This window comes from Cyclopterus lumpus, chromosome 5 (assembly GCF_009769545.1).
Source record: "Cyclopterus lumpus isolate fCycLum1 chromosome 5, fCycLum1.pri, whole genome shotgun sequence".
NCBI classification, from domain to species: Eukaryota; Metazoa; Chordata; class Actinopteri; order Perciformes; family Cyclopteridae; genus Cyclopterus; species Cyclopterus lumpus.
The window spans coordinates 11,936,475-11,958,274 of NC_046970.1; the positions used below are offsets into that span (position 1 = coordinate 11,936,475).

The 21,800-nt window shown below is 36.7% G+C and overlaps 2 protein-coding genes across 3 annotated transcripts; both read right to left on the reverse strand.

Annotated features, from left to right (window-relative positions):
• Positions 1-1,370: 1,370 nt before the first annotated feature.
• cnpy2 (canopy FGF signaling regulator 2) lies at positions 1,371-5,135 on the reverse strand. The gene is made up of 6 exons (XM_034533067.1): positions 4,537-5,135; positions 4,247-4,353; positions 4,045-4,160; positions 3,148-3,345; positions 2,878-2,974; positions 1,371-2,748 (listed from the first exon to the last, which is right to left on the reverse strand). The coding sequence occupies exons 2-6, from the start codon at positions 4,344-4,346 to the stop codon at positions 2,705-2,707; spliced, it is 555 nt and encodes a 184-aa protein (XP_034388958.1). The 5' UTR covers positions 4,347-4,353; positions 4,537-5,135; the 3' UTR covers positions 1,371-2,704.
• A 2,110-nt stretch (positions 5,136-7,245) lies between these two features.
• LOC117730961 (natural resistance-associated macrophage protein 2-like) lies at positions 7,246-21,305 on the reverse strand. 2 transcript variants are annotated; one of them, XM_034533045.1, is made up of 17 exons: positions 21,140-21,304; positions 18,393-18,477; positions 16,862-16,998; positions 16,564-16,683; positions 16,161-16,280; positions 15,816-15,922; positions 15,642-15,712; positions 15,487-15,554; positions 15,216-15,371; positions 14,383-14,541; positions 14,146-14,232; positions 13,001-13,120; positions 12,753-12,902; positions 12,561-12,634; positions 12,155-12,308; positions 11,832-11,885; positions 7,246-7,850 (listed from the first exon to the last, which is right to left on the reverse strand). In XM_034533045.1, the coding sequence occupies exons 2-17, from the start codon at positions 18,424-18,426 to the stop codon at positions 7,779-7,781; spliced, it is 1,683 nt and encodes a 560-aa protein (XP_034388936.1). In that variant the 5' UTR covers positions 18,427-18,477; positions 21,140-21,304; the 3' UTR covers positions 7,246-7,778. The 2 variants fall into 2 exon arrangements, with proteins under 2 accessions (XP_034388936.1, XP_034388937.1); XM_034533046.1 differs by lacking the exon at positions 14,383-14,541 and having other exon boundaries at positions 21,140-21,305.
• Between the last annotated feature and the right edge of the window lie 495 nt (positions 21,306-21,800).

The window sequence follows — 21,800 nt, forward strand, 5'->3', positions numbered from 1 at the left end:
TTTCAGTTTTAATTTTTAATGGATAAGAAATAATACATTTACTGTTGATATAGAAATGTAGAAATTTGGCATTGGGGAAATCTTTAAATCTTTTCTTGTAAAGCAGACCTTGTCATAATTGTTCCCCAACTATTTACACTGTGACCAGAGAGGTTAAGGTAAACATTAGGCTGTGAAAATATGAAAGACTGCTTTTAAATATAAAATGAAAGAAATGGAGGCAGGTTCCCAAAAATGTCTATGTTTCTTAAGTTAACTCGGTTATGTCCCTGTCTCTTAACTTTTAGTTTCTTTTAACTTGTCTTGTTCTGTGTTTTTTGTTTTGTAACTATATGCTTCTTATGTTGCTGCATGTCTTGGCCAGGTCACCCTCGAAAAAGAGATTTTTAATCTCAATGAGATTCACTAAATAAAAGGTTTAAAAAAAGAGGATATAATAAAAAAATCATTATTGGGAGTGATCTCATGGTGTGGTGATATTTCTGGCTGAAAACAAATCCCTTCTTCTGAATTTTAAGTAAATAAAACAATGGAGTGCATTAACAACATGCTGTGGAAAGTTAATCTCCTCTTGTGGTGGTTGTTTTGCTATCTGCTCTTTCCAAGGTCAAGAATGAACTTTCACTCTTAACATTTATGACAACACAAGTCTTTAAGAAAAATCTACTGAGAAAGATTGTGTTTTACAACTGAACTGAACTCTAGTGATGATTTAGATGTTAAAAGTCTTTTAAACAGTATTTAAATTATGTGATGCTTTTCCCACCTATAATTCAATATTTTATTTTTTGTCAGCAGTCCATTATTCTAATTCAGCTACTGTATGTATCCTCTTCTCTAAAGGAAAGCCATTTAACAACAGAGCCCTTTGAAATATGTGCATAACATTACTCAAACACAAATGGTGGCAAAGCTGTTAGAATGAATACAAAACAATGGGTCAGAAATTTCAGAAACATCAAAAAGGTGTAACTCATTGCCGGTTATGATTATCTGTCAGCTTGGTGTGGGACTTGTTAGTCAAACATCTGAATGTACTGGAGTGACGTATTTTAGTGATAATTCTGAATTATCTTTATTTAATAAAGATACAAAAATAACTGAGGATTTATTTAAAAAAGGAAATATCAGAAAAATATGAGTGAGTTTTTTTTCTCCACACAAAAAAAATGTAAATCAACAGTACAGCATGAGGGCTTTACAACCTATGCTCCTTAAATTCAGACTCAACTATAAGATTGTGGATTACAGCACCCTCTAGTGGTGTTACACAGGAGTTCAGTTTTACTAGACAGAATAAAACTGAACTTTACTCTTGACGCTCAAAAGTAAAAACAAAATACTTTAATCAAAACCATAACTCCATGGGATTGCAGATGTAGTATTTATTGAAAAGGAGCTGTTTCATTTGCCTACTCTCGAAGCTATAAACTATTGTTATATCTTAGCTATAAAGCTATTTTCTGCTCAGGATCAGGAGTGCAGCATGGAGGGAAAGTAGCCATTTTCAGAAACAATTAGTTAACATTTACCCAAACATGTCAGCCTATTTACAATTCAAAAATGTGTTCGACAAAAAGGAGTCTTTGGGAGTGTTGTAAAGTGTAGATCCTGCTTAACGCTTCAAAGTTAAGTTTCAATTCATACTTTTAGAAAAGGCAGTGATTGGAGTTGTTCAGAACTTTAGAAAGTTTCTTCTGTCCTTACATTTTTTTGACTTGGCTTCAACTTTTAACGGCTCCATAATTTGGAAAGAAAACGTGTGATCAGTTCATTTCCAGCATCAACACACCCACATAAGCAGCAACATTGTATCCGTTTTCTAAACTGCAAGTCATTTTTACATCAACAGTATCAATACCACTGGGCTAATGGTGAAAGAGGATCAATGTTTGAAGAGTGCGACTTTACATTTGTTTAGAAATAAAGGCATATTTCACCACTTGGACAACAGGGAAACTAATTCCACACAAAATCTTTATTTCTGATCTTATATAATGTGTTTTTAACTTTTCATTTTTACCTCATGAAATATTCAACCAAAACAAGTTATTCCTGTTATCTTAGACAGTTCAATACATATTGGTGATCATTACAAACTAAAACTAGAACTGAAAGTATAATTTGGCATCAAATTGCTTTCATTGGTGAGCGGGCACTATGGTTATCCATTCACTATGCATAAACTACACTAATGGCATCACTGGCTTTGAGAAAGACTAAATCAATGTAAATTAATATGGACTTTAGGACCACTTGACCAAATTTCAACCTGATCTCTGTGTACTTGTCTTAAATTAGAATGTTTACTGTGTATACACAATTAATCCTGTAAGAAATCCTGAAAAAAAACTTTTTTTCACAGTTTCCATTTTATGTGAAGAGCAATTTAAGGCCAGAAAAGGGCTTTTATATGAAACGCAGAATATTAAAAAGCATAATAACTTACAGTATATAAACAAGTGACAAGATAGTCCAAAGTGATGCAGCTAAAACTGTCAAACTGGTCCTTAAATTGTCACAGATCACAGGAACAAGACTTATCTTCAGGTGGATTTTCTATTATCTTACATAATAATTTGGATACATCTCTTATTACTGCTATGGCGAAACCGGTGATAAAGAGACAACTGAAAACAGTACAGCACCCATCGTCTCGTCTCCACTCCGGCTGACAAAAGACAGCAGCCGTGGCGAGATGATATCAAAGTTCATCGTGGGGCATTTTCAGAGCGTGGTCACAGAGGTCTGCAGGGTACACAGAATGGGTAAACAATTCATTGAAATACAGTCGCTGAAGGGAACAACATAACAGAAATGTGTAATAGTGTGTAAGACTTAAAAAAAAAAAAAAGGCATGTTGAGTATTAAACATACCTGTCCTTTTGCTGCAGAGTTTGTCTTTGACATTTTCTGTCTCATGAGCGAAGAATTCAATGACTTCATCTTCATGCTGCTCAACAGTTGTTTCACACTGCAGGAATACGTTTGAAAAAATACTATTACAAGCTGCACAGATCACTGATTATTTTACATATTTGGGCTGTGGGTTGCATAAAAAAAACCATAATAATTAACAATAAAAGCAGGACAATGCAAACATATAATGGTGTATTTAAGATTAATTTGGTGATAAATTCTACTCACTGCAAATTTTAAACTGCCTGTAACTCTGGAATCCAGCGTGGCCTCTGAGAGGTCCATGGCCTCAGCGCTCCGAGACCTTATCCTAATGTAGGATTTCCTGTCTGTGGAAGAATCTGTGCTCTCGCCATAGTCCCCCATCCTCTCACACACAGTCTCCATCAGCTCAAGAAGGTTTCCCTCTGAGCGAGCCAAAGGAACCTGGTGCCATCCGAGGTCATAAAAATCTCTCTTACCAAATGTAGGAATAATTAACTATGTGATAACACTTTATTTTGCAGTCTAGTTGTGTTGCTAATTAAACAGTCAGGTGAGAATATGAGTGCTCTTGCCTGATTTATGTCCCTCTACTCTCACAATCTAAGGCTAAATTTAAGTTATTTTTCACACCATATTATACGGTGGCAGACACAATTCAATTAGCACTCAAAAAGTACTCAGGTTTGATATTCAGCTCACATTGTGGTCATCTGACTGTAAATTATTATCAAGAGTATTTTCTCAATTAACAAAATAACTGTTTGAAATACTATATCAATGTCCTAGAGCACAGGGGGCATCATCAACTGTCTTTTGTGGTCCGATAAACAGACCAAAACCTAAAACATATTCTGTTTACTATCATATCAAATAAAAACTTCTGAGAAGCTGAAAGATAATTTTTTACTTTGTTTTCTTAAAAAAAATAACGATTATTGTGTATCAAAAGAGTTGCGGCTCTAGTTCGTTAGGTTAGTCGTAGCATCTCAACAGAGTGGAAAACAGTTGAGAAGCCAAACCGTGCATACAAAAAAGAAAACATGTGCAGCACTACTTCATTGTGCACTATAGTATAGAAGTGGGGCAAGCGACAGAGGGAGTTGGACGTGTTACGACGTGGCTGTGCTGCTGCAGGCTCACCTCTCGAATGGACTGGCTGCCGTCTGGGTTGATCCGGAAGGATCCCGTCTGGGTCATTTTCTTTGGGTCTATCTGGGAGATGGCCCATTCCATCTCGTCTACCAGAGCCCTGCACGCTGCAAGGAGCAGAGGGAGAAGACACGCGTGCATCAGGACGTCATTCGTGCCCTGGACAGAGAGTGAGGCTCAGACACACACATACCTCCACATCTGATGTCCTGTCCTTGTCTGGCGGCCTGACTGACGCTCAGGAGGAGACACACAACCACACGCGACGTGAGCAGGACTGCCGCTTCCCTCATCTTGCATCTGAACACAGATTTCACCACAACACAGAGCGACACATTAACCGGCAAAAGAAACACTCAAGTGACTCTGGAAGAAGTTAATCGGTACCGTCAGCCAACATATCATTTATGTACAACGAGCACGAACCAGAGAAAGATCCCCGCGCAGAAACACACATATGTTCACCTTAATCATCCAACTTACATGTTTCTGGCAGTGACTTCTGAGGCCACCTTTACGTTTTTACACGCTGTTCCATCGCATTCAGTGGAATGTGGTGACGTAGGCAACGGAGCTTGCTGGACAGGATGGAGGCCGCGCTCCAGACAGCGCCCTCACCTGCCCCGGAAGATGCCAGCGGGCTCCGTTATAACGTTCCCACGGCAACCTCTCAGCACAGCAGAGACATTTTGCTGATTTTACGCGTCACGATTTATCGACAGAAATTAACGTGTGCAGGATCCGTAACATATTACATCTAATTGGTTTTACACTTTAGATGACAATTAAGTGTAACACCCTTTAAAAACAGGCTATAAACTCGGAGCAAACTGATCGACCAAGTGAGTTTTGAAAGTCAGACAATACTGATGAAAAAATTGTGATGCTCATTGACATTGGAGCTGTCATCAGAGGGACCCCAGCAGTAGGACAAACAACGGTGTACAATGGCTGGATCATGAAACTGAAGTAGTTAAATGATTCATTTTGATTTAATATATTGAATAAATCTTCTGCTGTGAAATATCAAAATGTATTTAGTGAAGAAATGCATTTTAGATGGCAGGATGGATAACCTAATACAGTCCACCAGCTTTAATAACCACTATTGAGAAAACTACTAAGAACACATTTTCAAAGTCTACAGCATAATAACATTAGTACATAATAAAAAAAAAATGACACTGTGATTAGTACTTTTTAAAAATATGTATTGAAAAATGGCAATAATATAATCTGCTGTCTTAAAAGATGTTTATAAATAATACCTGAAATACACCCCAGAAAGGAATTTCTTCTTTTTCACTAAATATACCAATAGATATTCAGAAACAATCATGATTCATAAAAGTATTTTTACTTTTTATATTCAACAAGAAAAAAATAACAAACAAACATACAGAGATGGCAGATCATATAAATAACAGATGTGGTAAGAAAAGAAAAGCAGAAAACCAACCTTTTAGTAGGGTCTCAATACTGTATCATACTGTTTAATTGAATACAATAAAACAAGATGAACACATTGTATATCATTTACAATGAAGCAGTGTCAGGTTCCTTCCTGGCAATGGAGCAAGAAAATATTTTTTTGGCAATCAGACACTTTACAATGCAACACATTATGCAGTAATCAATAAAACATATGGTATAACTGTGGACATTACCATGTTTTATATACATTTCACGAGAAGCTATTTTATAAAACAGCCAGACTTATATTCTTTGACCAAATGCATGTGCCATGCAGAGATATATGTTCCCTGAATGTAAAGTCCTCCAAACATAATTGATTGATTTTCTGCTGTGATCTCATCAATGCTCCTCCAATATGTAATTCAATCACACAGCAGTGGCACATTTCTTTTGTAATAACGGGCTGTTTGTTCTTGTTTTTACAACAGGGAAATTACTAAAAAGGTCTTTTGCAACCATGTATAGAAAAATATTAGTCTTACAGAAAGTTTGATGGAAAATGCAGAATACAATGGCTATAAGACATTAAAACATATTAGACTGTCAAAGCCTCTCACCCTACCACACATATTCTTATGATTGTAATATATTTATGTGTACTATAGTTGTGAGATTCTTGTATAAAAAAAATTAGGCACAATGGTGAACACAGGAGGCACTGCGGTCATCTGCACAGTAATTATAACATAAGTGCAGTTCAGAGTTTGGTCAAGGAAAAAGTTTTGTTTATTTATCAGCCCAAACCAGCAGTCCACAATAATACCTCTGTTTTTAATATGTATTCTATTGTTGTTTACGTTATTAATAATAAAGTTCTGTCTCTATTGTCTTTCCTGTATACTTTTTACATGTAATTATTACGACTTATCTTTTTTTCTCAAAAATAAAAGTTTTTGAAAGGTATTAAGTTAGTAAAGTGCACAAGATAGCCCGTCACAATTAGAGGCATTTTTATATTAGCACTCCATTGCAATCTTGTCCATATTTTGTACAGTAACAAACTCTCATGAAACTCTTGGTACATCAGAGTCAAGTAACAAAAAACATATTGTCAAGCCCTGAGATACAATTAACATGACCAATGCTGCTACTCATGATGCAACACATCCCTTCTCATATTTAGCATCTACTGTACCTCCCATATTGGCACCACAGTGTAAACTTTTTCTGAAATGTTATGCACTTTTGCACACCCTCACGGAAATTTGGCTTAATAAAAAATTTTAAAAAAGGGCTGACGATATATGTCCCCCAAAAGCTGAAGTTAAAGAAAATAAAAACATTTAAAACAAACCAGACATTCACTAAGTTATGAAAAACAATAAACTACACATGAATAAAAAAACATTTAAACAAACTGGCCTCAGCTTAACTAAGGACATTTAGGAGAGAAGAAATAAACACATACTAATAGAAGATACCAAATTATTAGATTCCAATAAGTCGCCTGCCTCCAACTGGCTTAAAGGGAGTGTCTGCTGCCAGTGTCTTTGTGAGATACTACCACCAAGTACTCCTACACATGGTGACTTCATTCAACTTTTTTTAAATTTTTTTTGATGACTAGCCCTGAAAGGACTTGAAAACAAAGGATGTACAGACCATATCTCCAAGAACGGAAATTTCAAGAGTCTAAAAAAGGATGCATAACTGTGCATGAAATGACATAAAACTGTCATTCTTTTATATAGTATAATACACAGGAACAAGTGTGACTAATGACACAAAAATACTTTCTTTATTTCTCAAGTGTCTCAATATATTTACTATAACAATTTATTATACTCATGTTAGCATCTTGATGAATTTTTTTTTTTTTTTTATCACTTAAGATTTTATCTGAATATAAGATGGAATAAATGGCATCTGTGAAGTCCCCAACAAATGCAAACAAATAGTTCACATCATTTGTAGTTTTGTTTTATTTCTGAATAAAACACTGAGGATGTGTGACAATGGAAAAATCTGATTGAAAATGCCTTTTTTTTTTTTCACTGTCACATTAACTTAATTCTTTCAGGCATATTTATTTAACTATTATTTGCGTAAACATCATTTAGCTGAGGTTGCTGAGATATTTGCGATGGAAAACATCCATCATTGTATTAGTCTTCGGTGTCTGTACCGCAAGGACACTTTAAAAAACGTGTTAGGCACAGAGAGGTGAAGACAAACACATACTGTCCAGCTTCAGTGGTCCCATGCTTCTGTCGGGTCATCAAGTCAACATTCCATCACAATGTCTCCTCCTAGCTCTCAACCAGAGTATCAGAATCCATGTCAGTCAGTAAGTAAATGTCTGTGTGCCGTGACAGTTGCATCTGAAAGAGAGCGAAGAGATGGAGGTTCTGTCAGTGAGGCGAGAGCTGCACAAAGATGGTTAACTCAACATAGAAATCAGCTAAACATTATTTGATCAATCATGAGGACAAAAATAAATTTCATATGAATTTGCCAAATACTCCCCCATTCTGCTGACATGAAGAGAAAAAAATAGGCCACAGGGACTTGCTAGCTACACACGTGTTTATGACGACCTTTAAAAAGGCATCTGTGTTACTGCAGCTCTTTTTATATTATTTTGTTCAGGGAATATAAACCTAGAGACTGCAGATACACAGAATGACAAGTGGATTACTGTATTGCACTTTAAAATAAATATGCAAAATGAAATATAAAATTTATAATGATAATAATAATATATATTTTTTAAACATCACAAGCTATGCTGTGTTTTGATCAGTGGTAAATAGGAGGCAATCAGGTCACAATTTAGATTTCATTTATTTTACAATTACAGAAGTTGCTCACCTTGGGTCAAAGTGATACTCTTCCAAACTCAAATTTCCTCATTTAATCCTGAAAAGTCCTGCAAAAGAGCATTTTTATTGCCTGCCAAAATGTTTTGTAACAAAAGGATTTGGCCCTTTGACCCTTTAATTATTACTATATAATTAGCAGGTTGTACAGTAAGGCAAGTTATCAAGTGTAGTACATTAACATCTTATCATGAACTGCCTCAAAACAGAAATCATTATCGTCTTTTAAAACTGCGATGAGAAAACCTCCAGCCTCAGATCATTTTCTAGTTATTTTTTCAAATACAAGATTTAATTACCTCATAATATATTTAACATTAATGTATTAATATTATATGATTCAGTCCGTTATTTTTCCCCCTCTTTAAAATAGACTGACAGTCTAACATATAACTCATAAATCGTTCTCTAGACATTCAGACAGAAGACGCCAACAAATGTCCATATATCCATTGTTTCCTGTTTATTTTGAACACACGGGATGCTTTATCCAGTAGCAAGGACAAACGCTTATTCATTCAATCCCAAAGACCATAAATCATACTAACTTCAGTGAACACATTGACGTTTTCTCTGTAACAGTTCAAACGTGCTTGTATCATGCTTGTCATTAGTCAGTGAGGTGTTGATATGACACTGTATGAAGTAACAGAAGCCTGAAAACCTTGAGAAACATTCTGAACGCTTTTGAGAACTCTGAACCAGACAGAGCGTTGCAACTGCACCCGATCCACCCCACTAAAAGGGAACTTTTAATACAATACAATGAATCTTTATCAACCTTTTTGAGCATGTCATAACAGAAAACGCACTGCTGTAACTAATACTATTGCTAACATCTGCCTTCCCTTTAGGTGACCCATACTTTGATTTGACCAACGGGACAGTGTTGTGTTTTCCACTTGTTAATTTCCACATCAAACAGATGCTGCTCAACTTCTCTTATGTTTAATCATGTTCGACAGACTGATACAAAGCTGAAGGCAGATTGTGTGTTAACTTTAGTCTCAGATGAAAATCTACTAATGAGTCGGAGTGGACATGATGGCATTAAGATTTTAATTATCTTTGAATTGGTTTATCAAATGTGTCAACTGTTTAAGAAAAACAGGCTATATATCAGCCTTTATTATGCAGTCAATCAAGCAGGTATGCAGTCCAACAGACTTGTGTTAAAAATCTACAGTTTATATTAATAGTTTTATTCTCAGTAAAAGGAAGAGACTTCAAAAAATAAACTATGTTGAGAGAACAAACAAACAGTGCAAAGCGTTTTCATTCACATCAGGAGGTCTTTAATGAATCAGTGCAGAGCACACAAGCTTAATTACAGATGCATTTGCACCAGAATTAGCAAAAAATATTTTCTATACTTCTAAAATTACTGATTTAGAGGGTCTAAAGACAGATTACAGACTGTAAAACCCTCTGAGATATTGAGCTACATAAGTAATCTTGTACTTTCTTTTTCTCCTTTTGTTTCGTTCTCCTTTAAAAACACAGCTTTGTCATGACAACAATTATGATTATTTTTAAGCTACCACATAAGAAGTTCCTTTCCTTCTCTGCAATAAGTCAAGTTCTCTTTCAGAAATTATGTATTGTAATGTGACATATTTATATTACAATATTTTTCTATGAAGCTTTTACCCGCAGGCAAACAATACTGAATGAAATGTGCGGTAGAGGTTTATCATGGTTTCACTAAAGGAAAGAATATAAATAAATAAATCCTTCTATGAATTAATTCTTTGCACAATGCTAAAAAACGTATCTTTCATCACACTCATTTTAATTCACTGATGAGCTCACTTCAGTATGTTGATTAACCCGAGTCGCTGGCATCATGAATATTTAGGCACTAAAAGAGAATGAGGCTGCAGTCATATTATGCTTCACTTGAGTGTCAACTAATATTTCAAAGCCAGACCAGGTGACCTCTCTGAAATTGTTTTATTGATTACTGCATAATGTGTTGCATTGTAAAGTGTCTGATTGCCAAAAAAACTTTTTCTTGCTCCATTGCCAGGAAGGAAACTGACACTGTGCTTCATTGGAAATTATATAAAATGTGTTCTTCTTGTTTTACTGTATTCAATTAAACAGTATGATACAGTATTGAGACCCTACTAAAAAAGGTTGATTTTCTGCTTTTCTTTTCTCACCATATCTGTTGTTTATATGATCTGCCATCTCTGTATGTTTGTTTGTTTCAGATAATAATGCCAGTTTCAGTCAAATTTGATCTTACGATTCATGGCTCATGATGAAAAAAAAATCCTTCATTACAGACTTGGTTATATGGAATCTGGACTTGTACAGAACAAATAGAGAACTGGGAGATGACAAATACAGTATTATGCATAATACTGAAACTTGCCACTTTAGCAAGTTTCAGTATTATTGTTCAACTTCAAAACCATATACCTAAAATGCTTTTTTTCCCAGAGGGGCTGGATATCATTTGGTGATTTTTCATAGAAATATCAGGATTAAAATGACTTTTCTATAAGAAAATCCAGTGAATCAAACTGCTAGAGAGACCGTACACTTAAATGAGGTAATGGATTGTGTTGAGGTAGACAGAGTGCAAATCAGAACAGAATGAGCATTGTCTCCTTCCACCAGGACACTGGGATGTTATCAATGTAAGAGGGCTTGATGCAGCATTAGTATTATTAGAATTAGTGTGCATCTTAGGGAACACAGGAAAGAATAAAAAGAAGATAAAAAAGATTATTACTTTTGGTAGATACTTAGGTCAGCTGTATGGTAAAAATATGAGATAACTCAAATAGTATAAGCTCAACAGCACAAAAGAAATGCAAAAGACATTATTGTTGTGCTGAAAATGTGGGATCATTTATATCTTTCTGTGCTGCTCTGCTTCTCCCACACTCAATTTCCCATTAACCAACTTGTGGTCTTGTTAGATTAGGTCTAATATCATTAATTTTAACATTCCCTTTCACGACGACCACAGTATGTGAATTGGGAATGTGTTTGTGCAAAGATGCAATGAAAATACAAGCTGAACTGCTAGTTATTCTAGTCTAGCTAAAATTGTATAGAAATTGTAGAAAATCAGACAATTGTTGCACAGACCACTCATATCAGAGTATGTCACTTTCTAAGCAGAGGTGGTTATAGTTGTTGTGTTTGAGGATAACAATTACTAATTTACTAATGATTTATATTTGCTTAGAATGGCAACAATGGCCTTGAATTTGCTGTGCTGGTGAACTATCAATTTGGTTTATTGGATATCTAGATAGCACCAAATTATGATACCCAGCCCTACACAACATCGACATCAGCAGAAAATGTGCTTTCATCATCCTATATGATCTAGAAAAGTATTGGTTGTGTACAGGGATCAAAGTCTCCAAGAGGAAAGAGGAATGCTGCTGGTTACTGTCCTGTTCGGCTCTAGGAGTCGTACTCAGACTGCTCCTCTATGAACACAGCAGGTGGATTGCTTACCCTGCTACCAAAGTCCAGGCAGGAAACCCCCAAGGCAACCAAACAGTGCCACACCTGTAACCGAGAGAGGAGAGAGAAGTCAAGACACAACACGGTTTGTGCACACTTTTTTTACCAGGGGTTAAGTGTACTACAAATACATCTTTTGTGCAGCAACAGCAATACATCCATAGACTGCATGAAGTTAAATAAGATTCATAATCTTAGTAACCAGTACTATAGTTTGTAAAAATGGTCTGCATTAAAAAGGTTAAAGATGTCAAAGCACTAAACCCCCAAAAAAGTCTGAGAAGTGAATGTAAAGTTGCAGTAATCCGACTCACCAGGTAGCCTACAAAGCACAGATAGGCCACGGAGAGGAGAGCAGCGAAAACATAGAACAGCACACTGTTCAACGCCGTCACGTAAACCACCACAAAGTACATGTTGATTGCACAAACCACCAGGATGACGATGCCTCCGGAAATCTTCCACACCCTAAAGAAACAGGCAGTTTATTTAGACCATTAGGAAATATTATTTTGTCAAATCGCAGTCTCCTGGAAATACTTTCTTCGAACTGTAACACTAACTGGGTAAATTCCTACTTTGCATAGCTCAAGCTTGGAATCGGGTAAAAAAAAGAAATAAACATTCAATTCTTCACATTCTGATCTGACTTTGATCAACACATCCTGAAAATACACAGTAAGGAATTAATGAAATTAAAAATGGCTAAATTTCACTCACATTCCATTTGCAAAGTCGTTCATTATGGATGTCAGACTGGTGAACGTCAGAATTGGGATCAAAGCAAATGGAAGCTGTTGAACAGAAAGAGAAGGCATGGTGAATACTTCTACAATATTATGTACTACACATGTTAAATATTTTCTTTACCGAATGAATGGTGAGGGTTTTTGAAAAATAATTCCTCCTGACCTGCATGCTTTGAAGCACATTGAGGAAGTCATTCATCCCCGTCAGATGTTCAACGTCCTGAAAAATGGCTACCAGCAGTGTAGGCGTGATGGCGATGGAGCGGGTCAGCAGCACACGGGCAAAACGGGACCACCGAAGGTTCAGGAAACCCTTTGCAAATCCAAAAGTAAAAACATTAGCATACACTCATCAGAGCGCACCCCTTTGTTAAACCCATTTCCTGCTATACAAACAATAGGCACTCTTACCTCCATGACAAACTGCCCAGAGTAAGTGCCTGTCATGGTGGAACTCTGTCCAGCTGCCAGGATCCCAATCGCCCAGATGTAGAGGGCTGCAGGGCCAAAGAAACAGCCCAGGACCACTCCCTGAACACGCAGACATACAGAAATTATCAATCACACATCTATCTATCTATCATCATTTAAATGGTTCATTTAAGTTTACATTGTTGTTTTCTTTATTCATATTTTGTGGCAATGAGCCCCCATCACCCATGACTTCTTCAATTTATCTGCCTGACTAAAGTAATTCTAAGGACAGAGGGTGTTGAAATTTACCAGTCTCCTCTTAAGTTTCACATCTTGAATCTTTATCAACCTTTTTGAGCATGTCATAACAGAAAACGCACTGCTGTAACTAATACTATTGCTAACACCTGCCTTCTCTTTAGGTGACCCACCTCCACTGTCCTGCTAGTGTGCAAGTTAGGTTAACAGAGGCATGGCTTAATGAGATATAATCATTAATGTTATTAGCTGCACCCGTTTGCTATGACAAAAGTAACCTGTGCTGTGTCCCAAATTCTTACGATAAATGAATAGCATACAATATGTATACTACACTAATTGTCACAATATCTTGTTTCTGGTGCACATATTGCATCATTTATTGGTAGTATAAAATGTTTAAGTGTGTTGATTCATTGTATATTAACCAAAAAACCACAACACTATACTGAATAGTATATAAAAAACTACACACAATTAGTACAATAAGTATGCATTATGGAATTGGGACACAGCTAAATGTATGTCGATACGTAAATGTACTGTGTCCCTTTTCTATGTGATCCGATTATATAAAAACAGTATAGAATTTGTACTATATACTAAAATAAATGTGCTTTGTCGCAATTCGGATACTTCCGTTTGTACACTTCTGTGTAGTACACTGTGTACACTATGTACTTACTAGCGGGTACTCATAATGCACTGCATCTAGCCCTACTTGTCAGTGTGACCGCGTTCATGCACCAAAAATATTAAGTATAGGTACAGAAGAGCGTAAATTGAGACACAAAAATGATGTTTCGACAAACAGGAAGTGATATAATATTTCATCTAACGTCAATACAGCAGTGATTTATTGTTGTGGTGGTGATGAAACATACCCCTTTGTAGATGTCCACCTCCAGCGTGTTGTTGTTGAGAGGGAAGAGACTTGTATGAGGGCTGCCGGTTGCATTGCACTGACTATTCTGCAACCAGGAACACAGACACACGCTAAGTCACAACTTGAGGCTCCGGACACTTTGTGTCAACAGTACTAAATCAGAAAACTATTATTGCACTGTGTTTCAGCATCAGCAGTGAGCAAGAGAGAAATATTCTTAATATTGTATACAAACCATTTCAATATTGGTTCTATTGAAGAAGGCCTGAGCAAAGACCGCTACGACAAAGACGTTGATGAGGAAGGAGATGAAGAGAGCAACAGTTGACTCAATGAAGTAGTACTTGTTGGCTTCCTTTACTTCGTTCTTATTTTTGCGATCAATATCCCGAGACTGGTAGATAAGGAAATAGACAGAAACACTCAACGTTCATCAAACACACAAAGTCTGCATTAAGAATGTTTTAAAATGGCATTCATACTGCTGAGCGTATGCTATAAGTTACACTGTGTGTTAAAGAAAAAGAAAGAAAGAAATGTACACTTTTATTGAACCACATGGGGAAATTCTTCTCTGCATTTGACCCATCCTTAGTTATTAAGGAGCAGTGGGCTGCAGTGAATGAAGCACCCAGGGATTAACTGGGGGTTCAGTGTCTTGCTCAAGGACACTTCGACATGCAACTATGAGGAGAGCGGGGATCGTACCGGGTACCTTGTAGTTACGGGACGACCACTCATCCCCATGCGGTACAGCCGACCCAAACATAAAAAACGCAGACAAATATGCTACAACCTTTCTAAATTATATAAGAAATATGCATGACACAGCTTTGCATGATGCAGTTTTTACCAAAACTAAGTTATAAAGTCAAAAGTTATAAAATCTGAAATAATTCAATTCAATTTTTGGGACTGTAGCAAGTTCTATTTATGTTAACTATATGTTCCATATTGTTTTTTGTTTTTTTTAAAAAGCTCTTCCCTAACCTGTATGATTAAAGCTGTCAAATTACTTCTAACTAAACAATTTCTTGTTTCTCTGGACAAAACAAATATTGCCCTCACCTTGACCAGCGCTGAGTGCAGGTAGATGTTGTGGGGCATGATGACGGCTCCTACGATTCCCACCGCCTGCTCCAGCTGCACAGGCCCACAGTCGGCACAGTAAGGTACAAACATCCCCTTCAGCAGCTCCCCTTGGTTTGGCTTTACCAGCACATACTACGAACAAAACAGTCAAATATGTCATGGTGCCATAAACGCTATGGCGAAAATCCTATCAGCTGTCAACAAACAATTCATATTAATTATATTGGAAATTGTAGGAGACTGTTACCTCGTAACCAAAGCTGAGAGCCATGACAGTGATGAGAAAGCCAAAGAAAGCTTCAAGTTTCCTCAGGCCTGCGAGGAAATACAAATCACAGTATCAACACCGGGGTGCAGTTTTCTTAAACATTGATTGACAAGTAAAAGAAGGTGGATCAATACCGTATTTATCAAGAAAGAGGAAAACAAATGTGTCTGTGATGGTGATCAGGACACCTCCCCAAAGTGGAATACTGAAGGAGAAAGAGAGGAACTGCAGTGACTCCTCACCATTACAGAAATGCACTCTCAAAATGTTTGCAGTCACTTTTCATGGACAAGTGGTGAAGAAGTTACCTGCCCATAGACAGAAGGTTGAGAGCTATGGCACAGCCAATGACCTCCTGCATGTCTGAGCCAATAATTGCCAGCTCTACCATCAGCCAAAGGATGACACGAGGAACCTGAAAAATAAAAATAAGATTGAAGATACTATCGTAGATTGTATCATTGTGCAGAGTTTAATCATCTCTTTATAAACTGAATCTGATACATCCTATATGTGGGCTTCTCATCATTCGACAAAATGTAGGAATATGAAGTAAAAAATGGGCCGCTCTTCTTGACAATCTTATTATGCATACAAGTCCCTTAAGAAGAAAAGGGAAGTTAAGATATGTGATAACAATGAGGAATGCTCACAGTTGGATATTGCCGGTTGCAGACTTCAGCCAAGTGCATCCCAGTGACGACCCCAAGGCGTGCAGCTAACCTCTGCAACAGCAGCCCAATAATGGTGGCTCCAAGAAGTATCCACAGGAGCTGAGACAGAAAGATAAACATTAGTCAAATGTGCTAATGTATTCCTATATGGGAGCTTTACTTCAGCAGACACAACTAAAATAGCTGCACTGCATACATGTTGGTCTCTTTATGCTCCAAAGCTGACATAAAAACTTCCTCAAATATGGAATAGAAAAAGCTAAAAAAAAGATATCAAAAAAGATGATACTGTATAATCGTTTTGGTCTTCATCAACAGCCAATACCTAGCAAAGTAAATTGGCACATGTCTAAATAAACATTCCTATCGTTTTATATATCACCTTAAAGCCAGCTTTAGCTCCAGACTGCAGGTCAGACTCGATGTTCCCTGGATCCAAGTAAGCAATGCTCATCAAAAACCCTGGTCCAGTAAACGCCCAGAGTTTACGAAAACTGAACACCTGAATAGAGGAATACAATTAAATGTGTTTTGCTTCAAACAAACAAATCTAATAAACTGCAATGAGTAAAATCATTACACTTGTCATTCAAAATGCTAATCAAAGCTACATGTACATGAATACATATGAACCAACATTTCAACTCCAGTTTTGCTGCTTATTTTCTATGAGACAGTACCTGGCTGACATTGTCAGGAATGGACACCTTATCTTCAAAGTATGTGGAAAAGGGTTCATCCTGGGCCACTGGTGAGGATGGAGGAGAGATGGCGCTGTACTGGTTTGTCTGGACTCCATTCTCCTGAGGGGAGTCCTCTAACAAAACCAGAGAAGAAAAACTAAAATGAGTTATGAAATAAGAGTAGGAGGAAGAAGTTATGCGTCGCTGGAACACTAATAAGTCTTGCCATCAAATAAACTGAATTGAATTAATCCTATTTTATGGCTCCATCAATGTATTGACCGCTTGGTGGGAGAACCTTAAGTAGCCGGATACAAAAAATAAACTTTTTGGTCTAATAATTTATAGACCTCTGCTGTGCTGAAAGACAAATACTTTTGCAACAACAGTTGTGTCATTTGATGCTTTTCTACAAATCCTGAACCAAACACAAACTTTTCTTCTGAGCTAAACTCCAATTGTACAACACCGTTAACATTTACTTAAAAACAAAGTGTAAGTTGGACCTGACAAAATAAGATTATGTTCATATTTAACAGAGATACATAAGGAATATCAGAAACTCTACCATTCAAAACCAAACAAGACATTTCAAGCTGTCTCATACTTTTACAAAGAACAAAACATAGGTTTAGAATTTGTTATAAATGTTTAAACCAGTCTCAAAGACTTGTCTGTACAGGAGCTTTAAGCAATTTGTGGCAATTTAATGACCAGAAGCAACAAATGTGAAAACCTCACCGCTCAGCTAAAAGCAAGTCAACCTCAACTTTAAAACATGTATGCACTCTGTGGTAAAGTAATAACATGCAATTGTTTATGAGAACACAATGAAAGAAAAAGGATTACATACAAAAGACCATTACATATCTATGTCATATTTTGATATACATTATACCAGTAAACAATGTGTACTACTCACTGTGTTTAGAATTTTCATTCTTTCCCTTCCTTCATTGGTCATTCCCAAAGTCCACTGTTCCTTAACAATAACTCTGCTTTTATATGACTCAGCCTTAAATCAACCCTTTTTAGTAACTAGATGTCACAACAACAATCCTGCATCACGTTTCTAAGAATAACCCACAAGGAGAGAGAAGCACAAAATGCACACCTAGGCAGACACTAGCCAAACTAATGCTTGCGAGGGTTGTCAATAAAACACAACCCCAAGAACAAATAATATGAAGAGTGACCTTTTGTGGCTTTTACCCTGTAACGAGTCACACAAGCAGTAATAAAGTTCACAAACGAAGCAATGAGAATTAATAGCACTTAGATTCTCAAATAATTCCAGGGAAATATGTTGTCCGAGAATTAATTTTATTTTTAATGAAATCATGGCGTTGTGGTTACATCCATTGAGAGAAAATGTACGTTTCATATTGGTTTTTTGAACTGCTCTGTGGGAATGCACACCGACATGTCCATAACAGATTTAACCAAAAACAATAGTGTTTCACATTGGAGAACATGGCAGGTGTGTCAGTAAGGTGATAATCATGTTTCTGTCATCTTAAGCAGTTACCTTCAAGGAGGTCTCCTTCTTGCTCGGCTTTCATCGGAGAAGGCTGAGGGATCCCTGGGAACTTGTGGGGTGAATTTCAGCCTCCCTGGAATAAGACAACAACAGTTACATAATCAGAATTTAGCATGAAAGACATGAATGTTGAGGTTAAAACAGTAATTATCTGGGAAGTGACACTTTGCTTTCTGAAATAAACCAGCATTGAGCTGGACTTTGACAGATCATGACTGTGTCGTCTTTTCCCCCCAAAAAATATTAAAATTGCCAAGTCACAAAAATGACTAAGTAACACTAACAGCATGTGGAAGGTCACTACATTAACGATAGAAACCTTGAGTCATGGAGTTTCACTTCTACCACATACATCCTTCCTCTCACAATAACATTAGTACTTCTTGAATTTACCACCCAAAAGATGAAATAGAGTCCAGCCAGACAAATGTATTTTCTAACACCATGTTCTGTGAGACAGAGAGCATAGCCCCTCAGAAATCACATGACTATGGATCATATGAGGCAAAGGACGAGCTGAGGCTGCAGACAGAGCAGCTTTCCCAACAGTCAAAGTTTCCATCAGAGTGCCACTTCCATTCGTGCACAACTGAACATTTGCGCTGAATAAGGTCCTTGGTCCGAGATTAGAATTTGAGCAATATTAGATACGAGCTAAATGTTTCTTGTATCGCAACCGCAAATCATGTCAAAGGGATCTTTTTTTCCTTTCTTTCTATTAAGACAATACAAAAAAGTTAATACATTGATCTGTATGACTCTACAGATCATTATATTAAAAAAAAAAAGTAGAATATATATATATATATATATATATATATATATATATATATATATATATATAAACTCTACTTTTTTTTCTTGTTGGCAGGACACTCGCTTATTTGTCATGTGTCCTTGTGAGTTTTTATTGTATTAAAAAAGGAGCTCAGAAAGATGTGATGTGACAATAACAAACCAGCTATCTTCCTAAACAAGTACAAATTGTCTTACAGTGTAATACCGTTGAGATTTTTGCAGGCACACATGATGATGGAGGGCTGTTCAGCTTCATCAGTTTGCTCCAATCATTTTTCTCAAAGTTATTCAAGTCAAAACAACTGTCCTTAATCTCCAAACCACCATGTGTCTCACACACCACCATATACTAAATTCCAATAACAGTTTATTCCGTCAGCCTTGGCACTTTGTTGCAGGGTTCAACATAAAAAAGTATTTAATCTTTCTTTGGTAAAACTGAATGTATATACTATTCTCAACATTAATTAATGACAGCACCAGCATCACAAAGTTCAGGCATTGAAACACTTTTCATTAACTGCATGATTCATTTTAACTTTACCAAATGTTGTAAAGTTGGATTGGCCAAAGTTGAACATGTAAATGAAAAAGTGGAAGTCCTCGGAAAAACCACTTCATTTCGTCATTCATTCATCGGACTTCCCCAAAAAGCCAGGGCCTCATGGAACACCATAGGGACCTAATCTGCACTGAACAGCTTTAATAATCACTAAATCTATGACAACTCCCAAACTGGCAAATTATCTCCAATGCACAGTAAGGCCCTCGAAAGTATGGCCCTTGCAGGCTTTTTATATGCCACATGAAAAAAAACAAAAAATCTAAGAAAACTGATTCTAAATGTTAACCAAGAATCATACATGACAAAGTAGAATTTATTTTTGAATTAATAATGATGCATTAAATACTTATGTTATTGTCCTCAACAGCTTATTCTTACTATTTTCAAATTTGGATTCAGCAGCTCCAAATAATACAAGACCCTCGAGGTCCAAGCCAACACGTCTCTGTTCAACACAATAAACATTCAGCTGCCATGAAGGTTTAAAGAAAAGTCATCTCTGGCTATGAAACACCAACGTTCCTTTCCAGTTGACAAGTAGCATATTTATCATGACAGTTATTTTGTTCAAATGGTATTTCACACAGAGCAGCTGTGAAAAGAGATGATAGTTAACCTGTTCAGGCAGATTGAAAGTATGTGAGGCAGATATAAATGCATGTGTAAAGCACAATTATGCATGTAAACACTGTACAGTCTTTCAAGATCCAGTAAATTACTGGAAAGAAAATCTTATTCTGGAATTGAATTAACCTGTAATTTCAGTAACTGTAATTTTCATGGTGAACCACTGTAAATTCAACGATGATGAAATCCTCATTTCTAATAGATCGAATGATAACTGATAACTTCATCGATTCAGCATGATGCTCCGATTTCAAGCTTTGACACGTGAAACAAAACGTTGATGATTTTTACTGCTCACGATTACTGGAATTACATAATAAATTCTGTTCAAGGCTGGATTTTGCCATTAAGTGCAACACAATGTATTCTGAGATTGAGGTCGGACCTTAGTGCAATTCATAATGTTGAAATAGTGACAATACATTGAACAAACTTGGTAACGTTGGTCAGGAGCTAACCAGAACGTGTAACGTTTGACCTCTCGTCCTGATAGCTCACTATCTGGTGATGTGGCTGCAGTTGAACCAACTCGCTTAAAAATAAACCAAGCCTGCCCGCTAATCAATCGTGTAGATATGTGAACCAGAGCAGCCTCCATCACCTTTACAACCTCCCAAACAACTCCGGCACAGACGAGCTACTGTTACAATATTAGTGCGATTGAGCTAACACGTTCCCATGATATGTTAGCTGTTTGGTTGGATCAGCTGCCGTTGCCCTTATCAAAGTATGAAAACGTTCTTACCTGAGTGTACTTTATGGGAGGGTTGTGTTTGGACGACTAGATCTGATTTTAAACTGACACCATGTGCGTAAACTTGAAAGTAGATAAATAGCACATTGTCAAGCTAAATCCTGGCAAAGTCGTATCTTTCCATGTCAACTGTAAATTCCAGAAAACTCAATGCGCATGTGCACTAATATAACTGTTCTGATTGGTCAGTGAGTTTTTTTATTGAGGCGGTCTTTGCCCTATATCTAGCCTGCCAGGTGGTGCTGACGGTTTTTTTCTCAAATAAGTGAACAATACAAACTGTAGCTGGCGTTAATATTTAAAATTAAACAGTGTACGACTACTTAGATAGGGGTAGTTTCTAATTGTTCTTATTATTCTATTCTTTGTAATATATTGTTCATTTGTTATATTGTATTGCTTAATTGCTTACCTCCTTACCTCCTTGCGGGATTAATAAAGTAAGTAAGTATCTATTCAATTCAATTCAATTTCAATTCAGTTTATTTTGTATAGCCCAATAACACAAATTACAAATTTGCCTCAGAGGGCTTTACAATCTGTACACATACGACATCCCTGTCCCAGGACCTCACATCGGATCAGGAAAAACTCCCCATAACCTTTCACAGGGAAAAAAGGGAAGAAACCTTCAGGGGAGCAACAGAGGAGG

Bases quoted from the DNA above. Each gene is read 5' to 3' on its own strand.
- cnpy2 (XM_034533067.1), bottom strand. From the start codon at position 4,346: ATGAGGGAAGCGGCAGTCCTGCTCACGTCGCGTGTGGTTGTGTGTCTC. The intron at 4,161-4,246 runs GTATGTGTGTGT...TGCTCCTTGCAG, and splicing joins ACAGGACATCAGATGTGGAG to CGTGCAGGGCTCTGGTAGAC. The intron at 3,346-4,044 runs GTGAGCCTGCAG...GGATGGCACCAG, and splicing joins GCAGCCAGTCCATTCGAGAG to GTTCCTTTGGCTCGCTCAGA.
- LOC117730961 (XM_034533045.1), bottom strand. From the start codon at position 18,426: ATGAAAGCCGAGCAAGAAGGAGACCTCCTTGAAG. The intron at 12,309-12,560 runs GTGAGTGAAATT...CTGTTTCTTTAG, and splicing joins AACGACTTTGCAAATGGAAT to GGTGTGGAAGATTTCCGGAG. The intron at 7,851-11,831 runs GTAAGCAATCCA...GCTCTCTTTCAG, and splicing joins GCCTGGACTTTGGTAGCAGG to ATGCAACTGTCACGGCACAC.